Genomic DNA, 27,500 nt, shown 5'->3' with positions numbered 1-27,500 from the left:
CCACTTAATATAGATAGGAAAAGTCTAGAATTGTTTTGAAGAACCTTATTCTCCGACACATGATGAGCAGAAGATCGTTTTCATTTTTTGTAACTGAGAACATAGCATAAGCAGCAGAGAGGATTGTATGTTGCTTTAGAATTTCATACCCCACAGAGATCCCAAGACTTTATGAACCTCCAACATAATCTAGCTACTAAAGCTCAAAAGCTTTGAAGAGAGCAGGCCTGTAAACCTTAATTGCACAAAGTGACATCATCTGATGTTGAAGGAATAGCATACAATCTGCTGTTACAGGACTGGAGCCAACGGGATCATCTCTACTCTCATTGCACCAATCACAGAATGAACTCGACTTTTATCAATAAAGGTCTGTTGGTTAAGGTTTGAATGTAGAGAGAGATGGCTGCAGCTATCATAAGAAAATCCTGAACCTCTAAGCAAGCAAGCTTGTATTGTATCTATGGAATCTGGGCTGTCGAACGAGGTACCAAGGTCTGAGAAGCCATTCAGCACCCAGATACAACTGGGGAAAAAATCCTGCACTTAACCTATGAAGTAAATGTCGAAAGGTTCAGAAGCAAGACAAGATAAGGGAAGCAAGAACAGAGTTAAGAGTAAAAGGATAAAAAGAAAGTACAGCTATGGGCCGAAGGAATGTTACAAAGGCCCTTAAGTAATGCCCATAGTGCACCACATGACTGTCGTTGTTAGTGTAGATTCGTGTTTCAGCCTAAGTAAAAAAATCAACATCTGCATGTTGCTTGAAATCTTGAGATTGGTCAAGTGTCGAACTGATAAAGCTGATAGACTTGGGTATAAAAGTTCAGGTTGTTCAAAAGCAATCGTGCAGTAGATTTCCAGGGTTTAGTTTCTGGTTATGCTTAACAATAGTTATTTACTGACATCTTTCTTCTAATCCCTTGAATTTCACAAATGATAGCATCATGGACATGTGCAGTAAGTTAGTATTAGCCATGTAGTTGTCGAAAGGCTATTATTTTCAAACACCAGGTCTACTGTACCAAATTGCACCTGTCCTCAGCCTTATCTTAGTGTCAGAAATCTCTTCTTTCTCATACCTTACAACAGTGCAGTCGGGATATTTATAATCAGGAAATGATCCATGGTGTTCACTAATAATTCAACCAGCCACCATTACAGTATCAGTTCCCTTACTTGCTAATCTGCTAATGCTACATTTAGAACCTTGGCATTATATAGCACTGCTTTCACTAGATCACTTAGTTCTATTAGTAGAACATCTGTGCTCTTAGGTTCAGGAAGCCCTTTAAGAAGTAAGAAATCAGGCTTAACCTAATCTTTCTTCAGACAAACTTGGGGGGGGAGTCATTTTGGATAACTAGAAGCTCACCGTAATATTCGTCACTGACCATGGATCTTACTGCTTTGCTGGTTCATCTTCTAATTTTCCTTCTTCACTGGGATGGGCCAACAATATTTCTTTACATGCTTCTTGATAGGGCCAACTGGCAGGAATGAGCGTTAGCTCAACTAACATCTTTTCTTTATGAAAAATATATCAGAAGACTTCTCGAAGCAAACATTTACCTACTATACATGAAGACATTGGAGTTTATGCAAAGTAGACCACCTGTATGTGTGACAAGGTGTTTTTTGGTAATTGAGAAAGCAGAACATTTCTAGTCAGTCATTGTCCTCAAAGTTAATGATGTCCGTGTGACAAATATTTGTCTTTAAATCTGTTTGGAAGAATACTGAACAGCCAGTCCCAGTAGAATGAATGCAACTAGCAGGTTTTGTCATGCTCTCTACTCAGGGAATACAGTAGTTTCAGTGCTTTACTGTACTCTGTTCGCTTACACAGGACATCTGGGACAAAAGTGACTTCTGTTTTGTGCTCATCACATTCAGATTTTTTACCAATACATTTTCTTTGAAGAATTAGTTCCTCCCAGCTACTTTCAGATTTTTCTTTCTTTCTTCAATCTGTGTAAATACACATCTTTTCTCCTTTTAATTCAGGCAAGTTGATGATTTAACCACACCATTAGGGCCTTTATTGTGAGACTGACAATCATAGGTTGGTACTAAAGTTTAAGTATCAGAATTAGGCAATGTTCTAGAGAGAGGCTTTGCCATTACATTTGATATTTTTTTCTCACCTCCTTTGGCTAGATTATTACTGTAGTATAAGAACTACAGATACTATTAACAGAAAATTTCACATTGTTCCTGCACAGCAATCATTACATGCTTCTACAGTAAAAACTACATACATATTAAAGATTTCAAAAAATAATTTCGTTATATATATGACCAAACATAAAACGATTTCTTTGATACTAAGCAAATTGGACATAACATCAAACTGGATTATTTGTTAGTTTCCTAGCTATATCTAACTTGCAACCGAGATTCGAATGTTCATACAACCTACACTATAATAGACTAAGTAATTAACTCCCGAATTGGAGATTACTAAAATTAAGTTCATCTGCCAAATTTTATATGATCCTGTTGTAAGATAATGGTTTTCAGCAAAATACTGTTGTAAGGGAAAGGTTTTCAATAAAATTATATCGTAAGGCAATGGATTTCAATAAAATCCTGTTATCACGCAATGGTTTCTACTTTTTAAGTACTGCACACGGAAAAAAAACCATGTCCGTAACAGTATTACCGAGTATTGTATTGACCCTGGGTGGGAACATCAATTTAAGGGTGACATTTCATACTAAATAAGGGCTTAGGGGCAAGAGCCTGATGTACCTCACTTGAAGGTTGTCTCTCAATCATTAAAAAATAAAATCTTACTTCACAGATGAATCTTTATAGATTCTGAGGTAATGAGCCCAGGCCATAATTGACTTATTTCACAATTATCCCATGCATAAGTCATTGCATATAACTATTCTAGAACATATTTTGGTCACCTCACCTGTGTAACGGAATCCATGAATGAACCCTCCAGCTGATTTCCTGTAGTCCAAAGAATGCGTTGATGTCCCTGCAAAGTATAATCCAGCAACATTCTGCGCTTCGTATGTATGTTTAATACCTGGATATTTCTTCTTTTTTGTTGAATGGGCAGGTAAAGCCGAACTGAAATAAAAATGAATACAGTATACAGTACTGTATATTAAAAAAATTCATCCCACTTTTTATATTTTAAAAATAAATTAATATAGTGCACGCTTATTGTAAAGCTTTAAAAGGTACCCGTAAAGATTAACCTACTAGATGTGTGTTTTGGCTGTATAATAATTAGTAGCATAAAATACAGTAAGCAGCTATACTGTATTAAAAATATTTAAAAATATTTAATCTAATGAGCAAAGTAGGAGGAGTTCAAAACTTCCAACATGAAAAATTACCAATGATGGGTAGATCAAATTTACCTTGATGTAATTTTCAGTTTTATTCATATGCGACAGGGAATATTTTACACCAATCAACTTGAGGATTAGAATGTCTAGAATTAATGGTTAACAACTGCAATGCTTCAATAAAAGGTAAGATTTATCCTAATGCAATGTTTACAACAGCTTGGATGTACCCTATAATCATGTTTACCGACGTTCAGTCACTATTCCTTGCTGACGTAGATATTACAGTACTGTAGTTCCCAATTGATAATCCACTAAATTTTCTAATCTTATCCTTACAACAGCCTATTACTATCAGTAATAAAAATCATCATAAAAGAAAATGTCTGCAATGGCGCTGCTTTTATGGGGTTAGATAGGGAATAAGTTTATTCAATTTCTTCTGAAGCAGCAAAATATGATACAGTCAAGAGAAACTTGAAATAAAATAAGGTTAAAAACTGGCCACCCTAGAAACTACTACTTATGTAAAGAGAGCTTTATTTTGTAACATAGTATCTCCACTGGAGAGTTCATCAATAGATTATTAGGAATACTAAATTTTTTTTCTAAGTTTACTTCTTAGCCTGATTGGGAAGCTTTTGAAAGACTTCTATTAATCCATATACCGTAATCCTAATGAGTTGTTTTTTGTTTTAATAACTGAGTGGCTTGCTAGAATTACACATAGATCTACAAACACAGGATGTTATGGAACTATCTTGATGGGATTGTGATAAAACAGAAGGTTTTACATAACAACTTGAGCTGCTGGTAGTTTTTTTTTATACAAACTCACCTGTTCCATGACATAAACTGAATTACAACAAGCTACAAGCAAGGTGATGAAGGAAAGAGTATGGTGATATTTTAAGTGGTGCATGGGTTCCATACTTTGATACTATACTGCCATTCTTCTGTCTTTAAACTCCCACAAACTCAGTCTTTTAAAAGACCACAATTGTGGACATATGTCCAATTGATAATTTTGTATGAAAACTAGCTTTATTTTCTAAAATCACATTCTTTCAACTGGCTGGCTGAGAGATGAGAAGTCCAGCAACTAGACAAACCTACATGTTGTTTTGGATTAAAAAAAATGTCATGTGGAATGCTAGAATAAAGAAATGGCCAAATGTTATCAATATCAGAGCAGAGACAAGATGGGTCAGGAGGAAAATCAAAACTCAGATCTCTTCTTAAATTTGAGACAGCCAGGGTGCATCTCTTTGCCAAGATTATCAATAAGTACAGGCATCTGAAGCACTACCGTATACAGTATACTGTATATTGATTCTAGAAAAAAAACTATTGGTAAATCTAAGAAAAACCAGAGTGTAAAATTTACTTACCTATTAAATATTGAGAAGTCAAATTTGAAACCCAAGCAGCGTATTACATAATCGTACCCTTCTCTGAGTGAGAAGTTATCAAAATCATTTTCAGTGCCAACTTCTTCTCCAAGGTCTGTGGGAAAGTGGAAACATATTTGATGATTACAGTGCAGTATAACAACAGACTGGTAATTACACATAAAAGAAAATTAACTCAATAATTAACATTAGAGAGAGAAATACCCAGAAATAAAGCATCCCTAACAAGATTATATGAAAGTTTAAATATAAACAACTTTACCATCACTTTTATGGGAAAAGGATGCAGAACCCATTTTCAAAGGCTGTGGTTCAGTGTACCGTACCAAGCACAAAATAAAACTTTTTATAGTATCCCAATTTTGGTGCAATAAAGCCATTACAAAACCCAGTCTCAGGCACTTTTCACTTCTCTTATTAATGCATTGTGGAGCAGCATGTTTGACAGCATCACGAATTTTTGGGTCATAAATATATTCATTCAACTTCTATTTACTTTTTAGTTTTAATTTTTATTTTTTTGTCAATTCTCATGTATTTTACTTATTTGTTAGTTTGTAACTTTCATGTTTTGTGCCATCATCCAAGCCAGAGAACTGCAAACTAAAGCCCTTACTACAGATGTCTTTGAAAGATCTTTGGAAATAGTAGTTATCACAGGCTATCCAGTTCTCTTTTAGGAAGCCCAATCCCCTAGGGGCAAGATAAGAGATGACAGCTGAAGAGCAGTTAAGATTTTCAGTCCTCTTTTGCCCTTCTAATTTATTCCCAACATTTATAGTGGGTGAGAGGTTTTAAACTTTGAATGAAGTGACCTTCACAGGATAGTGAGGCACCATTTTGACAAGGGAGGTTTATTGGTAGTAAACCTTGCCTATGGGTAGTTTTGCCTAATGCAGTGCTCTAAAATTTTATCACCAATTAGCAATAACCACAGGCTTTCTGTAACTCCAGCATAAGCATTATGGATGGATATTAAAAATTGTGATATAATTAATCTTGAATTAAATAAATCTATAGAAACTTTGACTTCAGGAAAAAATATTACTATAATAGCAACTAAAAACAGCAAAAAAAGACAAAAAAATATAAGTGCTTGGTAACCAAACGAAGGTTGCCCCTGATTATCTTCATACGGAAAAACAAAGACCATAAGGCAGTGAATTCTAGGAAGCCCCATCTGGTTTCTATGCTGAAACCAACGGGCTGCCGACTTAGTTATTACTAGATCTGAAGTTTAATAAAAAACAATTCCATTTTTTAAATTTTTTATTTCTATACTCACCTGATGTTCATATATTGCTTCTTATCTGGAAGCTATCTACTGTAGTTTCAAGAAAATAAAAAACAAAAATTCTAGGCACACCTAGTCTAGAGTATTGGCAATAAACTAATATCTTAAAATAATTTAAAATATCGGACTCTAGATAGTTTCTCTAAACAATACAGTATCTTATAGTTATCTATATAACCCCAATATAATGTAACTAAAACTAAAAATTTTGTAGGATAAGAAAATTATAAATCAACCAAACTCAAAAAATGTTAGATCACAATTACAGCAACCACTACAGCGCTAAAGCCCAGCAACCTTCTTAAGCAAACCAGGATTCTTAAAAGTTGTAGATACTATCACTAGATTGTTATTAAGGTCCTTTGACTGGTCAGACAGTACTACATTGCATCCCTCTCTCTGGTTATGGCTCATTTTTTCCTTTACCTACACATACACCAAATAGTCTGGCCTATTCTTTCTACATTCTCCTCCTCTGTCCTCATACACCTGACAACACAGATTATCAAGTAATTCTTCTTTGTTCACGGGATTAACTACTCCACTGTAATTGTTCAGTGGCTACTTTCCTTTTGTTATGGATAGAAGAGAGACTTCAGCTATGGTAAGCAGCTCTTCTAGGAGGACGACACTCCAAAATCAAAACATTGTTCTCTAGTCTTGAGTAGTGCAACAGGATCTGTACCATGGTGTTCCACTGTCTATGCTAGTGCCACATATTCTGTACCATGGTGTTCCACTGTCTATGCTAGTGCCACATATTCTGTACCATGGTGTTCCACTGTCTTGAGGTAGAGCTCTCTTGCTAGAGAGTACACCCAAGCACACTATCTTCTTCCTCTTTACTTTCAAGTTTCTAGTTTGTATATGGAAGATTTATTTTAATGTTATTACGGTTCACGGTTCTTAAAACATTTCATTTTGATTGGTAATTTCTCTTGTAGTTTATTTATTCCCTTATCTATTTTCCTCCAGAGCTAATTTTCCTTGTTGGAGCCCTTGAGCCTATGGCATACTGCTTTCCCAACTAAGGGTGTAGCTTAGCTAGAAGTGGGCTAATAATGAAAATAATAGACCAGACAGACTTGAGATGCCATTGAGATGAAGCTAAAACCCTTTCCAAATCAAGATTTCTGCAAAGAAGAAGAAGAAGAAGAAGAAGAGAGCTATAATTCTCTTATGAACCACAACCTTCAAAGCTTTCACAAGAAGTGGATCCAATTTTCTGCGAGTTTCTGTGACCAAACTCTTAACAAGAAATACATTGCTTTTTTGGACAGGAAAATTTTGAACTCTTAATCCAACAAAACGTATTTGGAACACTACTTAATTTTCATAGTTTTGTCCATACAATAAAGAGCGGCTTACAAGAAAAATAATTTCTTTCTCTGATGTACAGTAATGCACATGTTACTTTCCAAAGAGGGGATGTGAAGAAATTGTGGCAAGCACCTTAGCCTTGAAATTATATTTTGCTCTGAAAGTAGGCAAAAGACAATAATTATCTTTCTCCCCCAAGCCTTTCTTAGAAGATAGTGCTTGTAGTGCACTTGTGTGTTGGCTGCAAGATCTTTAAGAAAAAGATTTTTAAACTGTTAAAAACTAACCTTTTAAATACTGTAAACCACATCCAAATTTCAAAAATTATATCAGACTACTTGAGGCCTTTCAATACTAAAATCAGTAAATACATCAACAATAATACTTGAAATGGATAGGTCTAATCCCAGATGCTCGAGTTTACAAATAATCATGGATCTACAGTATATCCCTTAGTGGCTAAAATTTAAAATTTTTCTAAGAAAAAGCAAGTGTAAAAGTTTTAACATTATTCAACCTAGTACTCATCATAGAAACATTCCTATAATTGCACCAATCAAAATAAACATTCCACTGTCTTTGACACATTATTGGCAGCTTGTTTGTTTGATAGACAAAATACAGGTCTGCAAAAACCTTTTTGTGTGAGAATACAGTGGAAATTCTCAATGCAGTTAAATGTAGTATAGATGGGTTTGGATGAATCGCCTTTGAAATTGTTTGTCGAGTAGATTGGTTTTGTACGGGAACCTTTTAGGACACTCGACAAAGCCACAGATTGGTGAACCATTCCCCTTGTGGCTAAAGTGGAGGTATGGACATAATAAGGAAAGAAATTAATTAATGTTGCTACATCTCAGAGACTGTCCCCACCACTGAGGCATGTACTTGTTCTCTTTCCTTAATCACAAAACACACAAGGCTACTACAGCCTTAGAAGTCCCATTTGAAACAGTTTTATCTAAAGTCAGATAATCCAAAATCAAATTCAAATCCTGATGGCCTGCAAATTTCTCTTCTGAAAGACTAAAAATAACACTTATTACACTATCTGATGAGTGTATTTTAATAATATTTCCTAGTTTATTACACACATTACAATTACTAAACCAGCTTGCAAATCCACATTTAAAGATTTTCGTCTATTAGCAGTAATAATGGGCTTGAGGCAGGAAATTAAATTGTAATCTAGAAAAAGATTAGGTAACAGATTAGTCTTATTTAAGTAAGATTGTCTTTGAGGTATAAAGGCTTCATTATTAAATCATTCAGAATTAAAAACTTTTATTTGAATTTAATATAAAAACTCATAGGTTCTATCCAAAATTAAAAAGGGAGAACTGAGGAGTATAAATAGTCTTTGAAGTTACTGTATCTGAAAACTTGGAAGAATAAGCAACACCAGAACTTGAGCGATTTGATTTGTATATTTTTTCAGCAATAAGGTTATGTACGGTTTGAAGTGGAGATACTTCCTCATATTCATGCTCTTTCTCTGGCTTTTCTTTATCCTTATCTTCCTGTTCAAAAGGATGAAGCAGCATTACTTGATGGTTTTCATGTTTGTTTAAATCTTTACATGGGACCTGCTGTGATTTTATCTTCCAAGGGACTCCTTTTGTCAGTAAAAGTATTAGAACCTACATTTACTCTGTTAAGAGTTTTCCAGTGATCAGATAGTGGCTGAGTTTGTAAGCGAATGATGCATACTACCATCCAAACCATGATGCAATCAATCACCTTTATCCAAAATTTTATCAAAAACATTTGTTCTAAGGGAATCATACAGTATGCCATGCCACCCACATATGAAATGTCAGGTTGCTTTAGAGCGCTTACTTCAGCAAGTGAAGGGACATTAGAATCCAGAAAACCAACGGTCTTCTGCCTCACATTCTATTTGTCTAAAAGAGCAGCTAAGATTGAGGGAATATGAGTGTTTGAACTCAGAAGGGTCAAAAGTAAAAGATTTTGAAGCTCAAAGAGACAGGCTTTCAAATCTGTAACACTGTGCACCCTCAGAAACCTTACTAAATGAAACTACCTCTAGGCCAGATTAAGAAATCAGATTATGGTTAGAAATATGTGAAGTAAGATCAGAATTATCCCCTTTAAGTGAAGGGTCTCTGGCCTTTTGACTTTGTACAAAACAAGCTACAGTATATAGATTAAAAGCTTTTGAAGCTCATCACTACCAAAACTTTGATTGATGAAGTGCTGTGTTCAAGTTTAGCGCTGGCGTGTCATTATCGTCATCATCCCCACTATAATCAACTAGCCTAGTCTTTATTGGATTTCCCCCTGAACTAAAAACAAAGTTTCCTTTTGAGCTTGGAACTTTTAAATTTGTTTGGCATCCTAAGAAACACTTTTCCATGAAAGAAACTGTGAGGCTTTTGCATGTCTCACAGTGGTTATCTAAATCACAATGCTGTCTCTGATACACGACACAAAGTATGTGGATCATGATCATCCAGAAGAAATTCCCAAGAACAATCTACACAGTAGTTGCTAAAATCCAAAGGAAGACATATTTAAACGCTAAAAACCTAGCAATCTAGAGAACAGGACTGTCAAAGTGACGGAACGGAGAGACTGCAAAGACAATTCTGTGGTACATACCAGCTTTACTTCTTACCACCAATACCTGCTAGATTGTCTCATTACTTTACTAGAACCATAAATCTACAGAAGGAATGAAAACAGGATTTTCTAGTTTTATGAATAATGTCAATACAACAAGAGCTTCCAGAAAAGAAGCAATATGAATATCAGGGGAGGTTCATAAAAATAATTCTTGTGTGAATCTGATGTACTGTATATGAAAATCCGATACTGAATTGGATATAAAATTTTGTTTCAGGCCACTGAAATGATGCAGTTCTATTAGAGGTAAGGATGACTGGCCAATGTGCCAAAGACCCTTTTTATCACCAAATCATTATGAAAACCTGATACTGCAAATAAACATTTTACTTAAGTCCACTGAAACAAATAATTTGCAGTTCTGTGGTAATTTCAGTCTACTGAAACAAATTATATTAGATGTTCTATGAAAGTTTCTGACTTTTATATAGCAATAATTTAATCAATAACATTTTAATTCAGGGCTCTGAAACAAATGACAACAGATGTTCTGTGGGGGTTTCATTAAGTTTTACATAGCTATAACTTGACAAATAACATATGTACAATAATAGTACAGTATTGTACTCAACTTTCACCACTGTTTACCTCATGTTTAGGAACAAGTACTATACCCGTAAATAAAGTCAGGGAAATAAGAATATGGTAATGTGACTTATCAGTCTTTTTAAAATCATTTATGTAAAAAATAATTCACAAAGTATTCACATACCTCTTTTTGCGCTGATTTGTTTAAGAGAATCTGAATCCCAAGGAAACTGGACATAAATACGGTCATTACGTTTTTCCAACACCATGTCCTCAACAGCAGCTTCCAGGAGACCATCCAAAGACTTTAGCTGATATGTATCAAGCAAACCATTATTGATGGCTCTGTTGAAAAAAAAATGCACATTCATATGCTAAGCTAAAAAGACCAATAACATTTGCTAAGTATTCTTTCACTAAAATGAAAAAATTAAGAGCCTAGTAAGGTCTGTAATAACACAGAAAATCAGGTTTCATCAAAAGTAAACTACTACAGTACTTCTTTCCCACCATTATCCCTACATTAAGGACTTTGTTGCCTGAAGTGCCCTTTCCAATGCCTTCTATGAAAGGCATCCTCTTCCACCAAACCACTTCTCTCCTTATCATCCTACACCTTACCTTGCCGTTTCATTCTCTGCTGCCCTCTCTATCTTCTCCTCCCAACAGGTTCCTCCCAAGCCCTCCTCACCCTTCATCCTCAACACATTCCTACACAATCTCGGTCGTGACATTCTCATCACTTCTTGTAATCTTAACTACACCTGGTAATCTTAACTACACCTGGTAATCTTAACTACACCTGGTAATCTTAACTACACCTGGTAATCTTCTTAATATTTCAAGCAGTAATAATCCCATACTACACCTCATTCTCACCTTTGTCCTTTCAAGCTTTGATTCCTTTCATCTTAAAGCCCTCATTTCAGATTCATACATTAACGCTGGACTTATAACCGCGCTAAAAATCTTTACTTTTAGCTTGATTGGCTTTTTCTTATCACATACCACTCCTTGTACCTACCTCCACATCCCCCAGGCTGCTTTTATCATATTCTCAACTTCAGCCTCACATCCTCCCTCGTGACTTTTAGAAGATCCCAAAAATCTAAATTGTTCCACCTGTTTTATAACCGAGGCTCTACTTTCAAGAATGGGTATCCTGTCTTTACCTTCCTTACTGCTCACCATAGCTTGAGTCTCACCGACATTTTTTCTCAGGCCACCCCTCTCCAGTCTCTTGCCACTCTACAACTTTCTTAAAGTCTTCCTTATTTTCAGCACAAATCATCAAATCCTCTACATATAGTAACTCCCAAAACTTTTCATTTCTGATTTCTTCACTTAACTCGTCCGAGACTACTACAAATAAAACGAGGCTTAATGCCAATTCATGGTGTAATCCAACACCGACTTCAAAGGTATCCGTTTCCCTAACAGCTGTTGTTATTTTTTCCTTGTTCTTTTGTACATTATCTCGACCATTCTAACCAAACCCTCCAGTACTTTTCTCCTCCTCAAGCACCAAAATTTCACTTCTCCTAGTATTCTATCATAAGCCTTCTCTAAAACTACAAAAGCACAGAAAAGCTCCTCATTTCCCTCTAGCCTCTTTTCCTGTAGCTGTCTTACTATAAATATGGCATTCACACTCCCTCCCCCCCCCTCCCCATGAATTCATACAGCTATTTCCCAATCCTTACAATATCACAACTAGTACCCTTTCAAAACCTTTCAAACCGTACTCTGTTAGTCTAATTTCCCTGTATTTACCACAATCTATGACATCCCCTTACTGCTTAAATTAGTTATCATTAGACTCTCCTCCCAGTTTTTAGGCATTATTTCCTCATATTTCTCTCAACTAATCTGCCATCCATGTGTTCCCCTCTGTAGCTAGTATCTTGACCATTTGAATTTAAAACTCAGATGGGCCTGGTGCTTTACATTTTTCCATTTTACTTAATGCCAGCTTCACTTCTGTATTCCATACCTCCATCACTGGCCCCTCCACCCTTTGGGCTTCTCCCAGCTCCTCTCTCACTTTCAGTACAGTATTTAATAGTTCAAAATATTCTCTCCTCTTAATGTCTTCATCCATATACAATATTTTTCCATGGGTAAATAGCAATAGGAGAAGTCACATGAAATAAAGAAATACACACCTGAAAATAAAAACTATTTCATTCCTACAATTTAAAAAGGGCATTGGCAACCATAGCACTTACACAATCACTATTCATATTACAACCAATTAAATTCTTAATGAAGTTTTATCAGTTTGTATCGTAAAAATCAAGCTTGATATTTTACTCTTTGGCACTGCTCAATGAGTTTGAATTTCTTTCACAATAAATTCTATCCTTTCATATTTCAAACTTACAAGAATAAGAATTCCTCTGCCATAACTTTACTTTTCTGGTCCTATACTGCAGGAGAACCCTACTCTCTACAGGATCTTGCACATTAAAGGAATGGCAATTAAGAAAATGTTCTCAAATCCCTTTCCTGTTAGCCAATAAATCTGCATCAGCTAAAGTTCAGTACTGTACCTTAGATCACCAACATAGTGAGTATTCCAAGAGAGACGGGCTCGAGATCGTGAAACCATGTGTACCATGTTTGTGCTTCCATAGATGGCATCTGCAGTCTCAAAAAGCAGCATTACCTGTAAAATAAAAGGAAAAAGTATGTAAGGTCAGAAAGCATTGCTCTCATGATTTTATTTCATAAGGTCTCCTAAGTAATCTTACAGTATGTAAAGGGCACAGCTATTATATCAAATATTTCTTGATAAAGAGCAAGAAATTACAGTTAGTCTAGTTAAAATATGGCAAGATTACTGGAATTTTTAAAGGAAACCTCTACAGCGTACTTTAAATAAATTTATGAAATTGGTGCTCCCAAAAGATTTCTGAAGCCATGAGTTCAATCAAAACAATTTTCCCATTAGCTAATTGAAGGTTCCTTAAAACACAGCAATTTCATCACATTTGTGTTTTGATTACCCCAAAGTTCAGCAGTCTTCAAAAAAAACAAAATAAAAGTGATGTACTGTAATAGCCAAATCAAAATGTTATTTTCCTTAGTAAAATAAATTTTTGAATATACTTACCCGGTGATCATGTAGCAGCAACTCTGTTGCCCGACAGAAAAAACCTACGGTCGGGATACGCCAGCGATCGCTATACAGGTGGGGGTGTACAACAACAGCGCCATCTGTCGAGTAGGTACTCAGGTACTTCTTGTCAACAAGAACCAATTTTCTCCTCGGTCCACTGGGTCTCTATGGGGAGGAAGGGAGGGTCCTTAAATTCATGATCACCGGGTAAGTATATTCAAAAATTTATTTTACTAAGGAAAATAACATTTTTCAATATTAATCTTACCCGGTGATCATGTAGCTGATTCACACCCAGGGGGGTGGGTGGAGACCAGCATACATGTTAACATTAGAAGCTAAGTATCCCGTATTTCATTTTAGCAGTTATTCAAAATAACAAACATAAAATAAATATGTACCTGGTAAGGAAGTTGACTTGAACCATTACTCTGCCTTTTTAAGTACGTCTTCCTTACTGAGCCTCGCGATCCTCTTAGGATGCTGAGCGACTCCTAGGTGCTGAAGTATGAAGGGCTGCAACCCATACTAAAGGACCTCATCACAACCTCTAATCTAGGCGCTTCTCAAGAAAGAATTTGACCACCCGCCAAATCAACCAGGATGCGAAAGGCTTCTTAGCCTTCCGTACAACCAAAAACAACAATAAAAAGCATTTCAAGAGAAAGATTAAAAAAGGTTATGGGATTATGGGAATGTAGTGGTTGAGCCCTCACCTACTACTGCACTCGCTGCTACGAATGGTCCCAGGGTGTAGCAGTTCTCGTAAAGAGACTGGACATCTTTAAGGTAAAATGATGCGAACACTGACTTGCTTCTCCAATAGGTTGCATCCATTACACTCTGCAGAGAACGGTTCTGTTTGAAGGCCACTGAAGTAGCGACAGCTCTAACTTCATGTGTCCTTACCTTCAGCAAAGCATGGTCTTCCTCATTCAGATGAGAATGGGCTTCTCTAATAAAAAGTCTGATGTAATAAGAAACTGCGTTCTTCGACATCGGTAAAGAAGGTTTCTTAATAGAACACCATAAAGCTTCTGATTGTCCTCGTAATGGCTTTGTACGTCTTAAATAGTACTTAAGAGCTCATACTGGGCATAGTACTCTCTCTTGTTCGTTTCCAACCAAACTGGACAGGCTTGGAATCTCGAACGATTTGGGCCAAGGACGAGAAGGTAGCTCGTTTTTAGCTAAAAAACCAAGCTGTAAGGAACATGTAGCCGTTTCAGATGTAAAACCTATGTTCCTGCTGAAGGCGTGTATCTCACTGACTCTTTTAGCTGTTGCTAAGCAAACGAGGAAAAGAGTCTTCAAAGTGAGATCTTTAAAAGAGGCTGACTGAAGCGCTGGACAGGCTTGGAATCTCGAACGATTTGGGCCAAGGACGAGAAGGTAGCTCGTTTTTAGCTAAAAAACCAAGCTGTAAGGAACATGTAGCCGTTTCAGATGTAAAACCTATGTTCCTGCTGAAGGCGTGTATCTCACTGACTCTTTTAGCTGTTGCTAAGCAAACGAGGAAAAGAGTCTTCAAAGTGAGATCTTTAAAAGAGGCTGACTGAAGCGGTTCGAACCTTGCTGACATCAGGAACCTTAAAACCACGTCTAAGTTCCAACCTGGTGTGGCTAACCGACGCTCCTTTGAGGTCTCAAAAGACTTAAGGAGGTCCTGTAGATCTTTGTTGGTGGAAAGATCTAAGCCTCTGTGGCGGAAGACTGCTGCCAACATGCTTCTGTAACCTTTGATAGTAGGAGCTGATAGGGATCTTACATTCCTTAGGTGTAAAAGGAAGTCAGCTATCTGCGTTACAGAGGTACTGGTTGAGGAAACTGAATTCGCCTTGCACCAGCTTCGGAAGACTTCCCATTTTGACTGGTAGACCTTGAGAGTGGATGTCCTCCTTGCTCTGGCAATCGCTCTGGCTGCCTCCTTCGAAAAGCCTCTAGCTCTTGAGAGTCTTTCGATAGTCTGAAGGCAGTCAGACGAAGAGCGTGGAGGCTTGGGTGTACCTTCTTTACGTGCGGCTGACGCAGAAGGTCCACTCTTAGAGGAAGAGTCCTGGGAACGTCTACTAGCCATTGCAGTACCTCGGTGAACCATTCTCTCGCGGGCCAGAGGGGAGCAACCAACGTCAACCGTGTCCCTTCGTGAGAGGCGAACTTCTGCAGTACCTTGTTGACAATCTTGAACGGGGGGAACGCATACAGGTCTAGATGGGACCAATCCAGAAGAAAGGCATCTACGTGAACTGCTGCTGGGTCCGGAATCGGTGAGCAATAATTTGGGAGCCTCTTGGTCATCGAGGTAGCGAACAGATCTATGGTGGGCTGACCCCACAGGGCCCATAGTCTGCTGCAAACATTCTTGTGAAGGGTCCACTCTGTAGGGATGACCTGACCCTTCCGGCTGAGGCGGTCTGCCATGACATTCATGTCGCCTTGAATGAACCTCGTTACAAGCGATATCTTTCGATCTCTTGACCAGGTGAGGAGGTCCCTTGCGATCTCGAACAACTTCCTTGAATGAGTCCCTCCTTGCTTGGAGATGTACGCCAAGGCTGTAGTGTTGTCGGAGTTCACCTCCACCACCTTGCCTAGAAGGAGGGACTTGAAGCTTCTCAAGGCCAGATGAACTGCCAGTAGCTCCTTGCAGTTGATGTGAAGTGCTCTTTGATCCGGATTCCACGTGCCCGAGCATTCCCGACCGTCCAGTGTCGCACCCCAGCCCGTGTCCGAAGCGTCCGAGAAGAGAAGGTGGTCGGGGGTCTGAACAGCCAGTGGTAGACCTTCCTTGAGAAGAATGCTGTTCTTCCACCAAGTCAGTGCAGACTTCATCTCTTCGGATATAGGAACTGAGACCGCTTCTAGCGTCATGTCCTTTCTCCAGTGAGCAGCTAGGTGATACTGAAGGGGTCGGAGGTGGAGTCTCCCTAACGCGATGAACTGGTCCAGCGATGAAAGCGTCCCTATTAGACTCATCCACTGTCTGACTGAACATCGGTTCCTTTTCAGCATGCTCTGGATGCATTCTTGGGCTTGACTGATTCTGGGGGCCGACGGAAAAGCCCGAAAAGCTCGACTCTGAATCTCCATACCTAGATAGACTATAGTTTGGGATGGGACGAGTTGGGACTTTTCTATATTGACCAGGAGACCCAATTCCTTGGTCAGATCCATAGTCCATTTGAGATTCTCCAGACAGCGACGACTTGACGCAGCTCTTAAAAGCCAGTCGTCCAAATAGAGGGAGGCTCTGATGTCTGCCAAATGCAGGAATTTGGCAATATTCCTCATCAGTTTGGTAAACACTAGAGGTGCCGTGCTTAGGCCAAAGCACAGGGCTTGGAACTGGTAAACGACCTTTCCAAAGACGAACCTTAGGAAAGGTTGGGAGTCTGGATGGACGGGGACGTGAAAGTATGCGTCCTTTAGGTCCAACGAGACCATCCAGTCTTCCTTCCTGACCGATGCTAGCACCGACTTCGTCGTCTCCATGGTGAACGTCTGCTTGGTGACAAAGGCATTTAGAGCACTGACGTCCAGCACCGGTCTCCACCCTCCTGTCTTCTTCGCTACTAAGAAGAGACGGTTGTAGAAGCCCGGGGATTGATGGTCCCGGACTATGACTACCGCTCCCTTTTGTAGCAAGAGAGACACCTCTTGCTGTAAAGCTAGCCTCTTGTCCTCCTCTCTGTACCTGGGAGAGAGGTCGATGGGAGTAGTTGCTAGAGGGGGCTTGCGCAAGAATGGAATCCTGTACCCCTCTCTGAGCAACTTCACAGACTGTGCGTCTGCACCCCTGTTCTCCCAGGCCTGCCAGTAGTTCTTGAGCCTGGCTCCCACTGCTGTCTGGAGAGGTTGGCAGTCAGACTCTGCCTTTTGAGGACTTGGAACCCTTCTTCTTTTTGCCACGTTGACTATCGGCACGGGTACCTCCTCTGCTGGAGGTTCTGCCACGAAAGGGCGGAATGAACCTAGACGCTGGTGTGTCCATCCTAGGTCTAGGCACGGAAGGTAAAGCTGTGACTTTACGTGCGGATGACGCCACCAGGTCATGGGTATCCTTCTGGATCAACGAGGCGGCAATCCCCTTGATCAGCTCTTCAGGAAAGAGACACTTGGAAAGCGGAGCAAACATCAACTCTGACTTCTGACATGGTGTGATCCCCGCTGACAAGAAGGAGCAAAGGTGATCTCGCTTCTTAAGAACTCCAGACACGTACGAAGCCGCAAGCTCGCCAGACCCATCCCGAATGGCTTTGTCCATGCATGACATGATGAGCATGGCAGAGTCCTTATCCGAAGGGGAGGTCTTTCTGCTTAACGCTCCCAAACACCAGTCCAGGAAGTTGAAGATCTCAAACGCACGAAAAACTCCCTTCAAAAGATGGTCCATGTCCGAAAAGGTCCAGCAAATCTTGGAGCGTCTCATAGCCAGTCTGCGGGGAGAGTACCAGACTTGAGAAGTCGCCCTGGGCAGAGGCAGGAACTCCCAAGCCGGGATCTTCTCCCGTGGCATACCAGACGCTAGATTTGGAAGCAAGCTTGGTCGGTGGAAAGATGAAGGATGTCTTCCCAAGTTGCTTCTTGGACTGCAACCACTCTCCCAGTACCCTTAAAGCTCTCTTGGATGAGCGCGCGAGTACGAGCTTCGTAAAGGCAGGAGCTGCTGACTGCATGCCTAAAGCGAACTCAGAGGGAGGTGAGCGCGGGGTTGCAGACACAAACTGGTCCGGATACAACTCCTTAAACAGGGCAAGGACTTTCCTAAAGTCTAAGGAGGGAGGCGTAGTCTTGGGTTCCTCTATGTCGGAGTGTTGATCGTCCAAATGCGCAGCTTCGTCGTCATCAGAGACTCCTTCATCCGAATGCTGAGGAGGAAGCGGCAAAGGAGGAGAAGAAAGCTGAACGGCTGAATCCGGCAGCACGGGTGCATGCGTAGCTGCACTGGATCCAACATCATGCCGCTGCTGGTCAGTCTGATGCGGTAGCTCACGCATGTCAACGGAGGGTGCCGCACGTCGGCTAACGTCAACATGCGTCTGGCAGGGTCGACTGCGCATCGGTGGTGGAGCTCTCACAGCCGGAGTGTGGGAGCAGGCAGCCGCAGTATCTGCTGAGCGCACAACCGTGGCAGGTTGTAGGTTAACAGGTGCAGTGTCATCCTTCTCAGCATGATACTCCTGCATGAATGAAGCTAGCTGAGTCTGCATAGACTGCAGCATATACCACTTAGGGTCTACAGTGGTTGGTGCGGCAACAGACGGAATGATTGCCTGCTGCGGAACCACTCTACCTCTCTTGGGAGGTGTGCAGTCTTCGGAAGACTGCGGCGAGTCCGAACTGACCCAGTGGCTACACCTGGGCCGTTGGACGCGCTCGGAAGGGACCTTGCGCTTGAGAGGTCGTGAGACCTTGGTCCAGCGTTTCTGCCGAGAAACTTCTTCCACAGACGAGGAATGAATGGGCTCACTCGTCTGTTTGTGGATGGGACGATCTCTGCAAGATACGTCCGCAACCACTGAGGGTACATCTGCACGCTGATCAAGGCCTGTCGAACCCTTTGGTCCTTCGACATTGCTTCTCCCCTGGGCTTGGGAGCTTGCAAGAGGTCCCGGACTGGGAGGACGACTGGCACGAACAGATGCACCCTCATGCGTAACACTGACACTGACACTTTTCACCGCACTTGCACTCACTACACTTCCCACTGCACTTTTCTCCTTCAACTCTTTGACATCGGCCAAGAGTTGATTGCGGTCATTAGCTAATGACTCCACTCTGTCACCAAGAGCCTGAATGGCACACATCATGTCCGCCATCGAGGGTTGCTGAGAGCTAGTAGAAGGGTCGGGAGTCACCACTACAGGGGAAGGAATAGGTTGAGGGGCATGGGGAGAGGAAAAATCAAAAGAGCGAGACGAACTCCTCCTGATCCTATCCTTCTCTAGCCTACGTGCATTCTTAAGGAATTCATTAAAATCGAATTCCGAAAGCCCAGCGCATTCCTCACATCGATCTTCCAATTGACAGGATTTACCCCTACAATTGGAACAAACGGTGTGAGGATCAATAGAGGCCTTCGGAAGACGCCTAGAACAGTCCCTAGCGCTACACTGCCTGTACTTGGGGACTTGAGTATGGTCAGACATCTTGAATTAGCCAAAGGGGGGAATCCAAAATCTATCCAAGTCGTCAACAAATAATCCAAATCTAATCAAAAAAGCTTGATAAGGTAATGATAATAACTCCTGTACAGCGAAAGCTAAAATCTAGAGAGAATACATCACCAAATAGCGTGAAATCAACTCCAGAAACAACAGCGTATCAAGTAGGTCTTGCCGGTGGCACGACAGAGAGAAAATTGGTTCTTGTTGACAAGAAGTACCTGAGTACCTACTCGACAGATGGCGCTGTTGTTGTACACCCCCACCTGTATAGCGATCGCTGGCGTATCCCGACCGTAGGTTTTTTTCTGTCGGGCAACAGAGTTGCAGCTACATGATCACCGGGTAAGATTAATATTGAAAATTTACCCTTCCTAAACCCTAAATACTACAGATAAATTCATATAATTCCTCTCATTATATTACCTCTGCCTAGTATGAGAACGTTTTTTCCTTCGTAAACAGAAGGATCAATGTCTATGTTTTCATAACCTTTTACTAGCTCCGAGCCTGGGAATGTTGGAGCATTAGCTGTGCCTAAGCCCGTTGCCACCACAACAAACCTGTAATGAAAAGAAACTTTAAAGCATCAACAATCGATATTATTCTAAAAGAATTTTACTTCATTACAGTAATTCAAAGATTTTGTTCCACATTTTTAAAGTGTATTTTACGTACATAACAAAAAATAATTGTTTTGAAGTAAACAAAGCAAAACTTTTAAAAGTGCATCAGGCAGTACTGTATTAATATACCCGGTAATTGAAATACTTCAAGTATACAGATTTTCTGCATGAATTGCAAGAACTTAGCAGTTATGAAAGTTATTTCAGTAAATTAATTTTAAAGTTAAAACAATCCTAGTAACTATAGAATAAATCACACTTTAATCCTTGAAGAGAATCAACTGTAAACAAAAACAAAAAAAGATGGAATTAATTATTCCTGAAATACGGATAGCAAAAAGTTATTATATGCCACTAAAAATCAAATGTTCATTCATCTACTTTTTTCCTGAAAACCTTATATACAACAATTCAAGGAAGACAGATTGAATTTAGTTTACCTCAGCCTTATGACAAAATATATCACAACGCAAAAATAGGTGACTCATTACTTGCAGGTGTATTGCCTGTTGTGTTGATCTCTCATCATGAAATGAGTGCCGGGATAGTCTCCATAACCCCCGGCTTGCCTCAAGTCTCTAACCTCCGTGTTATAGCGTACCTGAAGGCCTAGGCGGGAGGCATATTCATTCAGGTACCGTACCATAGCATCTGCCTGTAAAGTTCAAGACGTTAAGAAACACAAGGCACACGGTAAGGAGTACGAATGTATGTATACGGAAGTGGAGGTAACTATGTATGTATGGAAAATTATACATGTCTTGTACACTATAGAGATGATCTTTTCATGTAAATAATCTGGGATTGGATTATTTCATCTGGTCTGCTTGGTTAAATAATTTTATATTAGGTAGTGTACATTTATTTCCTTATAAATGTAATCCTTATCGAGTACTTACAACTTCATTGGATTGCATTTATGAACTTTGGCCTTAGGGACCCAGCACTGGGGTCTTTAGTCATTCAAAGCCAACGTGCAATTAAAAGGAAAACACCGCAGATGCAATATGAAGCGAATGTTAGGAGACTGGACAGCAAGATAAAGGTGGGCAGTTGGGAGGGAGGTACTGTATAACATTATTGCAAGAAAGCTAGGAGACTATAGAACTTTGAAACACCTTCAAGCCCTACAAATCTGCAGCCAACAAACCGTGTTGACACAAGGTTACAGATGGTTTCAAGTTATTAGTGCCAAAATGTATGTCTACTGTAAGTTCTAGTTTTCAAATATGAGGCCCTAAGACTATAAAACAAACTCCCATTGGACATCCAAAAAACTGAAGAGATAAAGGTTTTCAAAAAGAAACTGAAGACTTTGTTTTCCCAGGGGTTTCGATAACGTGGATTTTACAATAAAAACAATACCCTGTGTGATATGATAAATAACTATAGTCGTCGCGGAGATTCCAAGCAAAATAAGCCCCACCCTATTGACATCATAGCCAATCATGTCTCCCGCATTTTCATTGGTCACAACACAGTAGGTAGTAGGTTAGCCAGGGCACCAGCCACCTGTTGAGATACTACCACTAGAGAGTTATTAGATCCTTTGACTGGTCAGACAGTACTACAGTGGCTCCTTCTCCCAAGTTATGGCTCATTTTTCCTTTGCCTACACATCCACCGAATAGTCTGGCCTATTCTTTATGTATTCTCCTCTGTCCTCATACACCAGACAACACCCCAATTACTAAATAATTCTTTTTCCCTCAAAGGGTTACCTACTGCACAGTAATTGTTCTGTGGCTTCTTTCCTCTTGGTAGGGTAGTGCATTAGCCTTTGGACCATGGTCTTCCACTGTCTTGGGGTAGCGTTCTCTTGCTTGAAGGTACACTTGGGTACATATCTTACTTATATAACTCTTGTTTTTTTTTTTAAGTTTTTGTAGATTATATATGAAAGATAGATTTTAATGTAACGTTTGACTATGATAGTCCATAATTTTTTTGCACTGAATATGAATTGTTCCCAATCTTTCTTTAGCTCCAGCATGTAAACCTAAAAGACTTTCTCCTTATCCGTCGGAACAATTCCTGTGGCACTTCTTAAGGTGTTGTATATCCCGCATTGCCCTACAGTATAATTTGAGTTCACCCAACTTTCTTCCCAATATATAACAGACTGCCCATCATCTCTGGCTTCAACAACTGTCCACAAATGCTTGTCCTTGAGCACTGTACAGTACATCGAATCGTTCCATTAAAAACTTTCATCCATTCACCTTCGAATACCCAAGTCATATCCCTCAAATTTCCTTAAAGATTCTCGACTACCCGTGAACCCAATCTTTTTCATGTCAAACATACAAATAGTTAGCATTTCTTTGTGTTCGTAGAACCTAGGTATTGTTCGCCGTAGCAAAAAGCATTTATCAAGTAATCTAAATGTGAGAATTGGTCTTTTGCCTATTCTCGCTATCAAAAACTGACTTTACAAACAGCTCTTGCGACTGTCTCAAGTGGTTGCGTCTGCAGTAAGAAAATCAATTGCTTCAGAAATATTGCTAATAGGACCTCTTTGCTGTTTTTCTAATATAAAACATTTCGAATCATTTTACCTCTGCTGTTTTTCTAATATAAAATATTTCGAATCATTTTACCTCTGCGGTTTTTCTAATATAAAATATTTCGAATCATTTTACCTCTGCGGTTTTTCTAATATAAAATATTTCGAATCATTTTACCTCTGCTGTTTTTTTCTAATATAAAATATTTCTAATCATTTTACCTCTGCTGTTTTTCTAATATAAAATATTTCGAATCATTTTACCTCTGCTGTTTTTTCTAATATAAAATATTTCTAATCATTTTACCTCTGCTGTTTTTCTAATATAAAATATTTCGAATCATTTTACCTCTGCTGATTTTCTAATATAGAATATTTCGAATCATTTTACCTCTTTGCTGTTTTTCTAATATAAAATATTTCGAAACATTATAAACACTCTCTTGTTCTTAACCAAAAGAACTGCTACTCGGGATGGGGAGGGATCACCTTCCTTCCTGGCTGCCAAAAAGTTTATGATGCATGTAATTATATGCCCTCTGATTGACTAATCTGAAGAAAGAGAGAGAGAGAGAGAGAGAGAGAGAGAGAGAGAGAGAGAGAGAGAGAGAGAGAGAGAGAGAGAGATTTCTTTCCTATAAAAGGAAGATGCTTAACCCGCTTATTGTGCGTTTGCTCAGATTACTGAATCCGAGCTAGGCACTGTCTCTACAAGAACTAGTGGGCCAGTTTTTTATGTGGTATCTGCTTTATTAAAATTTAATGAAGCTTTTTAACTTTAGCAGGATCTAATTATAAGATTATATCAGCCTCATGGTTAGTTCCGCCTGTCAGCCAAGTGACATGTCCGCTTACTGTAATTAAAAAAAGTTCAGAAACTGCCATTCTCACTAACCGTTCATCATAACCTTTATCAAAGCTGGTTTTGAAAAAATAATTCTACAAGTTGACAAAATTTATGGACTTAGGTTTGATCAAACTACATGGAAACTCTCGCATTCTTCAAAATCCCTACTTGAAAATGATACTTTAAAAAACTGTCTCGATTAAAATCTAAACTACTTATAAATTTCAAACTAACCAGATTCAATGGAATGTTTAGTTCCTTTCCCTCTCTTTCCTTTAACAAGGTTAGACAGAAAAAAACGAAGTATATAAAAAATATTTTAAAAAGGACATAAGGCGAGTTCCACGTGAATTCAAATTATATCACAATGGAGTTAAAATATATTTAGTTATACAATTCATCACTATCAAAACAACTTTATAGCGTCACTTTAGTACTAGGGAACTAAAATAGTGTACCGGAGAAGTAAAAATAAATCTCCCTGGACAATTCTACCCAGTTCGTATTACTAGGCAGGCAGTTAATTCTTATAGCCCGGCCTTCTCCATCATGAGGCTCAATACTACACAGTATTCTAGAAGTTTTATTCCAGCTGTTACCAAGTTGTGGAATGAGCTTCCTAATCGGGTAGTTGAATCAGTAGAACTTCAAAAGTTCAAAGTTGGGGCAAATATTTTTATGTTGACCAGGCTGACATGAGTCTTTTTATTGTTTATATATGACGTAACTGTTTTTGACGTTGTTAATAGTTTATATAGGACATATCTGTTTTGACGTTGTTACTGTTTTTGGAATGATTTGTTAATTTATCCTCATAATTTATTTATTTCCTTTCCTCACTGGGCTATCTTTCCGTATTGGAGCCTTTGGGCTATAGCATCTTGCTTTTCCAACTAGGGTTGTAGCTTGGCTAATAATAATAATAATAATAATAATAATAATAGATATGCATAGACACATACACAAATCCAGCACTTCCCACACAACCCCCTTTTCCTAACTACAACCCGCTCGTTCGACAATTTATGGGAGTGTGGAGTTTTCGAGTGTTCCTCTCTGGGTATCCCTCTCTCAGTAGGGAATGACTACTCTTCCATCTTGAGTGTGACAGGAATATATATGCATACAATTGCTTTTCATTATATAGGGGAGAAGAGTTAAGCATCACGATCTGAAGGAGGCTTAAAGAATATATTTTCATCTGTACGCTTAAAAGTTGTTAATGAATTTTACCACGTTACTATCATTTAAAAACTGATCTATCCCTTTCAAATGTGTCATTGATTTCATTATATTTTTCGAGAACTCTGTATTGACCCCAAGGCTATCAATTAATCATCGTGTTTACAGTAGTTTACTATATAATATACACTCAAAAGGATTTAAATTGAGATTTAATATCAAACGGACAATTCAAGCCTGATATATCATAACCTATAGCAGGCTTTCAAGTTAAATGCGTGATAAAAAAAAACAAGTCATTAACCCTATTACCTATGTATTAAGAAACTTGTCGTTCACACTTTACACCAATGCAACTTTACATACTTTAAAAAGAGTGATTACTTGCGCCCTATAGTGGATTCTCGGCATCTAAACTAATTAAACTTTCATTCCTCAGGAGGCTTTAACGAGAATAAACCTACAGAACACACTAGTTTTGAAATATTCGAGGCAATGTTGTTCCAGTCTATCAAGTTTACTCTTCGGACTCGTTATAGCAGCAGACTTTGTCCATTAATAACGTATTTGTACACTTAAATAACATTTAAACAAATTATTTCATGACTAACATGAATATGAAAATAACGCCTGGTAGAGGTGTACGGATTTGGCTTGATTTAGTTTTTCCATTGTATAATACCGTTGGCCTATCTTTGGGGTATGGTCGTATATGCAGAGCTGTTACAAGTCAATTTGTGCGGCGTAAGAAAAAAAAATTCTATGAGGCTGTTACTTAATCGTTGAACAAACGAGGTACTAAGTAATTACGTCTGTGCAAGTCTTAGAGGCAACGTGGTATCCTGAACAAAATTCCCAAATTAAGGTATTCAAGCAAAACCGGAAACTAACTTGTAAATTCAGCTATCACACACGTGTGTGTTTGTGTGTATGTCACTGGGTCTGTAGTGTAAGTGGTATGTGCAGTGTGTGAGGGAGTGCATTTGTATGCATGTGTGTATGTGGATGTGCATATTGTCAGTATGCGTGCGCGTGTGGGTGTAAGTGTGTGCGTGGATGTAAGTGTGCGTGGATGTAAGTGTGCGAGTGAGAATGCGTGCGAGTATGTACGAGTACATATATGAGAGAGAGAGAGAGAGAGAGAGAGAGAGAGAGAGAGAGAGAGAGAGAGAGAGAGAGAGAGAGAGAGAGAGAGAGTGTATGTATGTATGTATGTATGTATGCATGCTCGAGTGTGCATGCATGTGAGTGTATGCACGTGTGAGTAAATGCGTGTGAGTGAATGCATGTGAGTATGCACGTGTGAGTGCATGCATGCGAGTGTATGCACGTGTGAGTGCATGCATGTGAGTGTATGCACGTGTGAGTGCATGCATGTGAGTGTATGCATGTGAGTGTATGCGCGCGTGAGTGTATGCACGTGTGTGTATGCACGTGTGAGTGTAAGTGTAATTGCATGTGGTCACTGTGCAAGTGCATGTGGTCAGTGTGTAAGTGTGCAGTATGTGTGTCTGTATATGTGTATGTCCAAGCGTATGTAAAGTATGTGTAAGTCAGTGTTGTATCTGTGTCAGTGAGAGTAAGTAAAAAATGCGAGTGATGTGTGTGTGTGCACGTGTGTTCATACAAAAAAAACCGGCTATCTAAAACTTTAATATTTGCTTAGAGACATATCAAACTGCAATTCCATTTACGTGCTACGTGCATTAACATCAGAATGATCTCAATTGGTTCGTTGAACTTGAAATATATCAATATCGAGCAACAAATGAATAAATAAAAGACAAATAAATTGCCGCAACCAGGAAGCAAAGAAATTTAAAGGATTAAGTCTACACATAAAATAGAAATATAGCAAGCAACAATTATAGGTGGCAGAGAGAATACGGTGCATGGCAATATGACGAAAAAAATAGTCAAACATAACATAATCCTTCTGCCAGCAATCATTTATACATATTAAAGTAAAACCTACTGTGCATAATATATAATTCTAACGCAAAACAACAACAACAACTTTTCTTTACCTCGGGAAAGAAATCAGTCGAGAAATACTTGAACAGGAGAGTTTCGTCGTCCGAGAGTAGAGAATTCCAGTCATGGCGGAGGTTGAACTCAGCGTTGGTGCGTCCTGTCTGCCGCTTATTAATGCTGATCAGGCGACGGTGTCGAGGATATACACTGAAGAAACTACCTGGAGACAAAAGAGGAGGGAACCACTCGTTTAGAAAGTGCAAGTACTTTACAAAATTATCTTGGTCAGTAAAAATTAATTTTATTTTCAAAATATGTATTGGTTATGGTACGAAGATCGTTCGTTCACACAATGAACCCAATATAAGGATGGTGTAGGCCTATTCCAGATATGGGTAAAATTACATTTACGTGTAAGCAAATAAACACCATTTTAACACCGTCTATTAAAATCGGTTGTACCTTTATGGATTGTTTACAAAATTACTAAAACACCAAAGGCGGGTTGACACGGTCGAACGGCTCATCGAACGCGGTTTGACAGACAAATATTTCACGTGATGTTTGAA

At 39.0% G+C, this 27,500-nt stretch overlaps 1 protein-coding gene across 1 annotated transcript in view; it reads right to left on the bottom strand.

Annotated features, from left to right (window-relative positions):
• The window catches only part of LOC137644128 (FAD-dependent oxidoreductase domain-containing protein 2-like), a 290,079-nt gene that overhangs the window by 28,736 nt on the left and 233,843 nt on the right, over nucleotides 1-27,500 (bottom strand). Inside the window, exons 3-9 of the mRNA XM_068377099.1 lie at nucleotides 26,985-27,151; nucleotides 20,914-21,077; nucleotides 20,218-20,359; nucleotides 13,064-13,173; nucleotides 10,696-10,856; nucleotides 4,703-4,817; nucleotides 2,924-3,087 (exon numbers count right to left, since the gene is read on the bottom strand). Of these exons, the coding sequence (XP_068233200.1) occupies nucleotides 2,924-3,087; nucleotides 4,703-4,817; nucleotides 10,696-10,856; nucleotides 13,064-13,173; nucleotides 20,218-20,359; nucleotides 20,914-21,077; nucleotides 26,985-27,151 (1,023 nt within the window). The remainder of the gene's footprint in view (nucleotides 1-2,923; nucleotides 3,088-4,702; nucleotides 4,818-10,695; nucleotides 10,857-13,063; nucleotides 13,174-20,217; nucleotides 20,360-20,913; nucleotides 21,078-26,984; nucleotides 27,152-27,500) is intronic.

Source organism: Palaemon carinicauda, chromosome 7 (genome assembly GCF_036898095.1).
Source record: "Palaemon carinicauda isolate YSFRI2023 chromosome 7, ASM3689809v2, whole genome shotgun sequence".
NCBI lineage: Eukaryota > Metazoa > Arthropoda > Malacostraca > Decapoda > Palaemonidae > Palaemon > Palaemon carinicauda.
The sequence above is the reverse complement of the archived record's forward strand: the minus strand, read 5'-3'. Positions and strand labels throughout refer to the sequence as shown.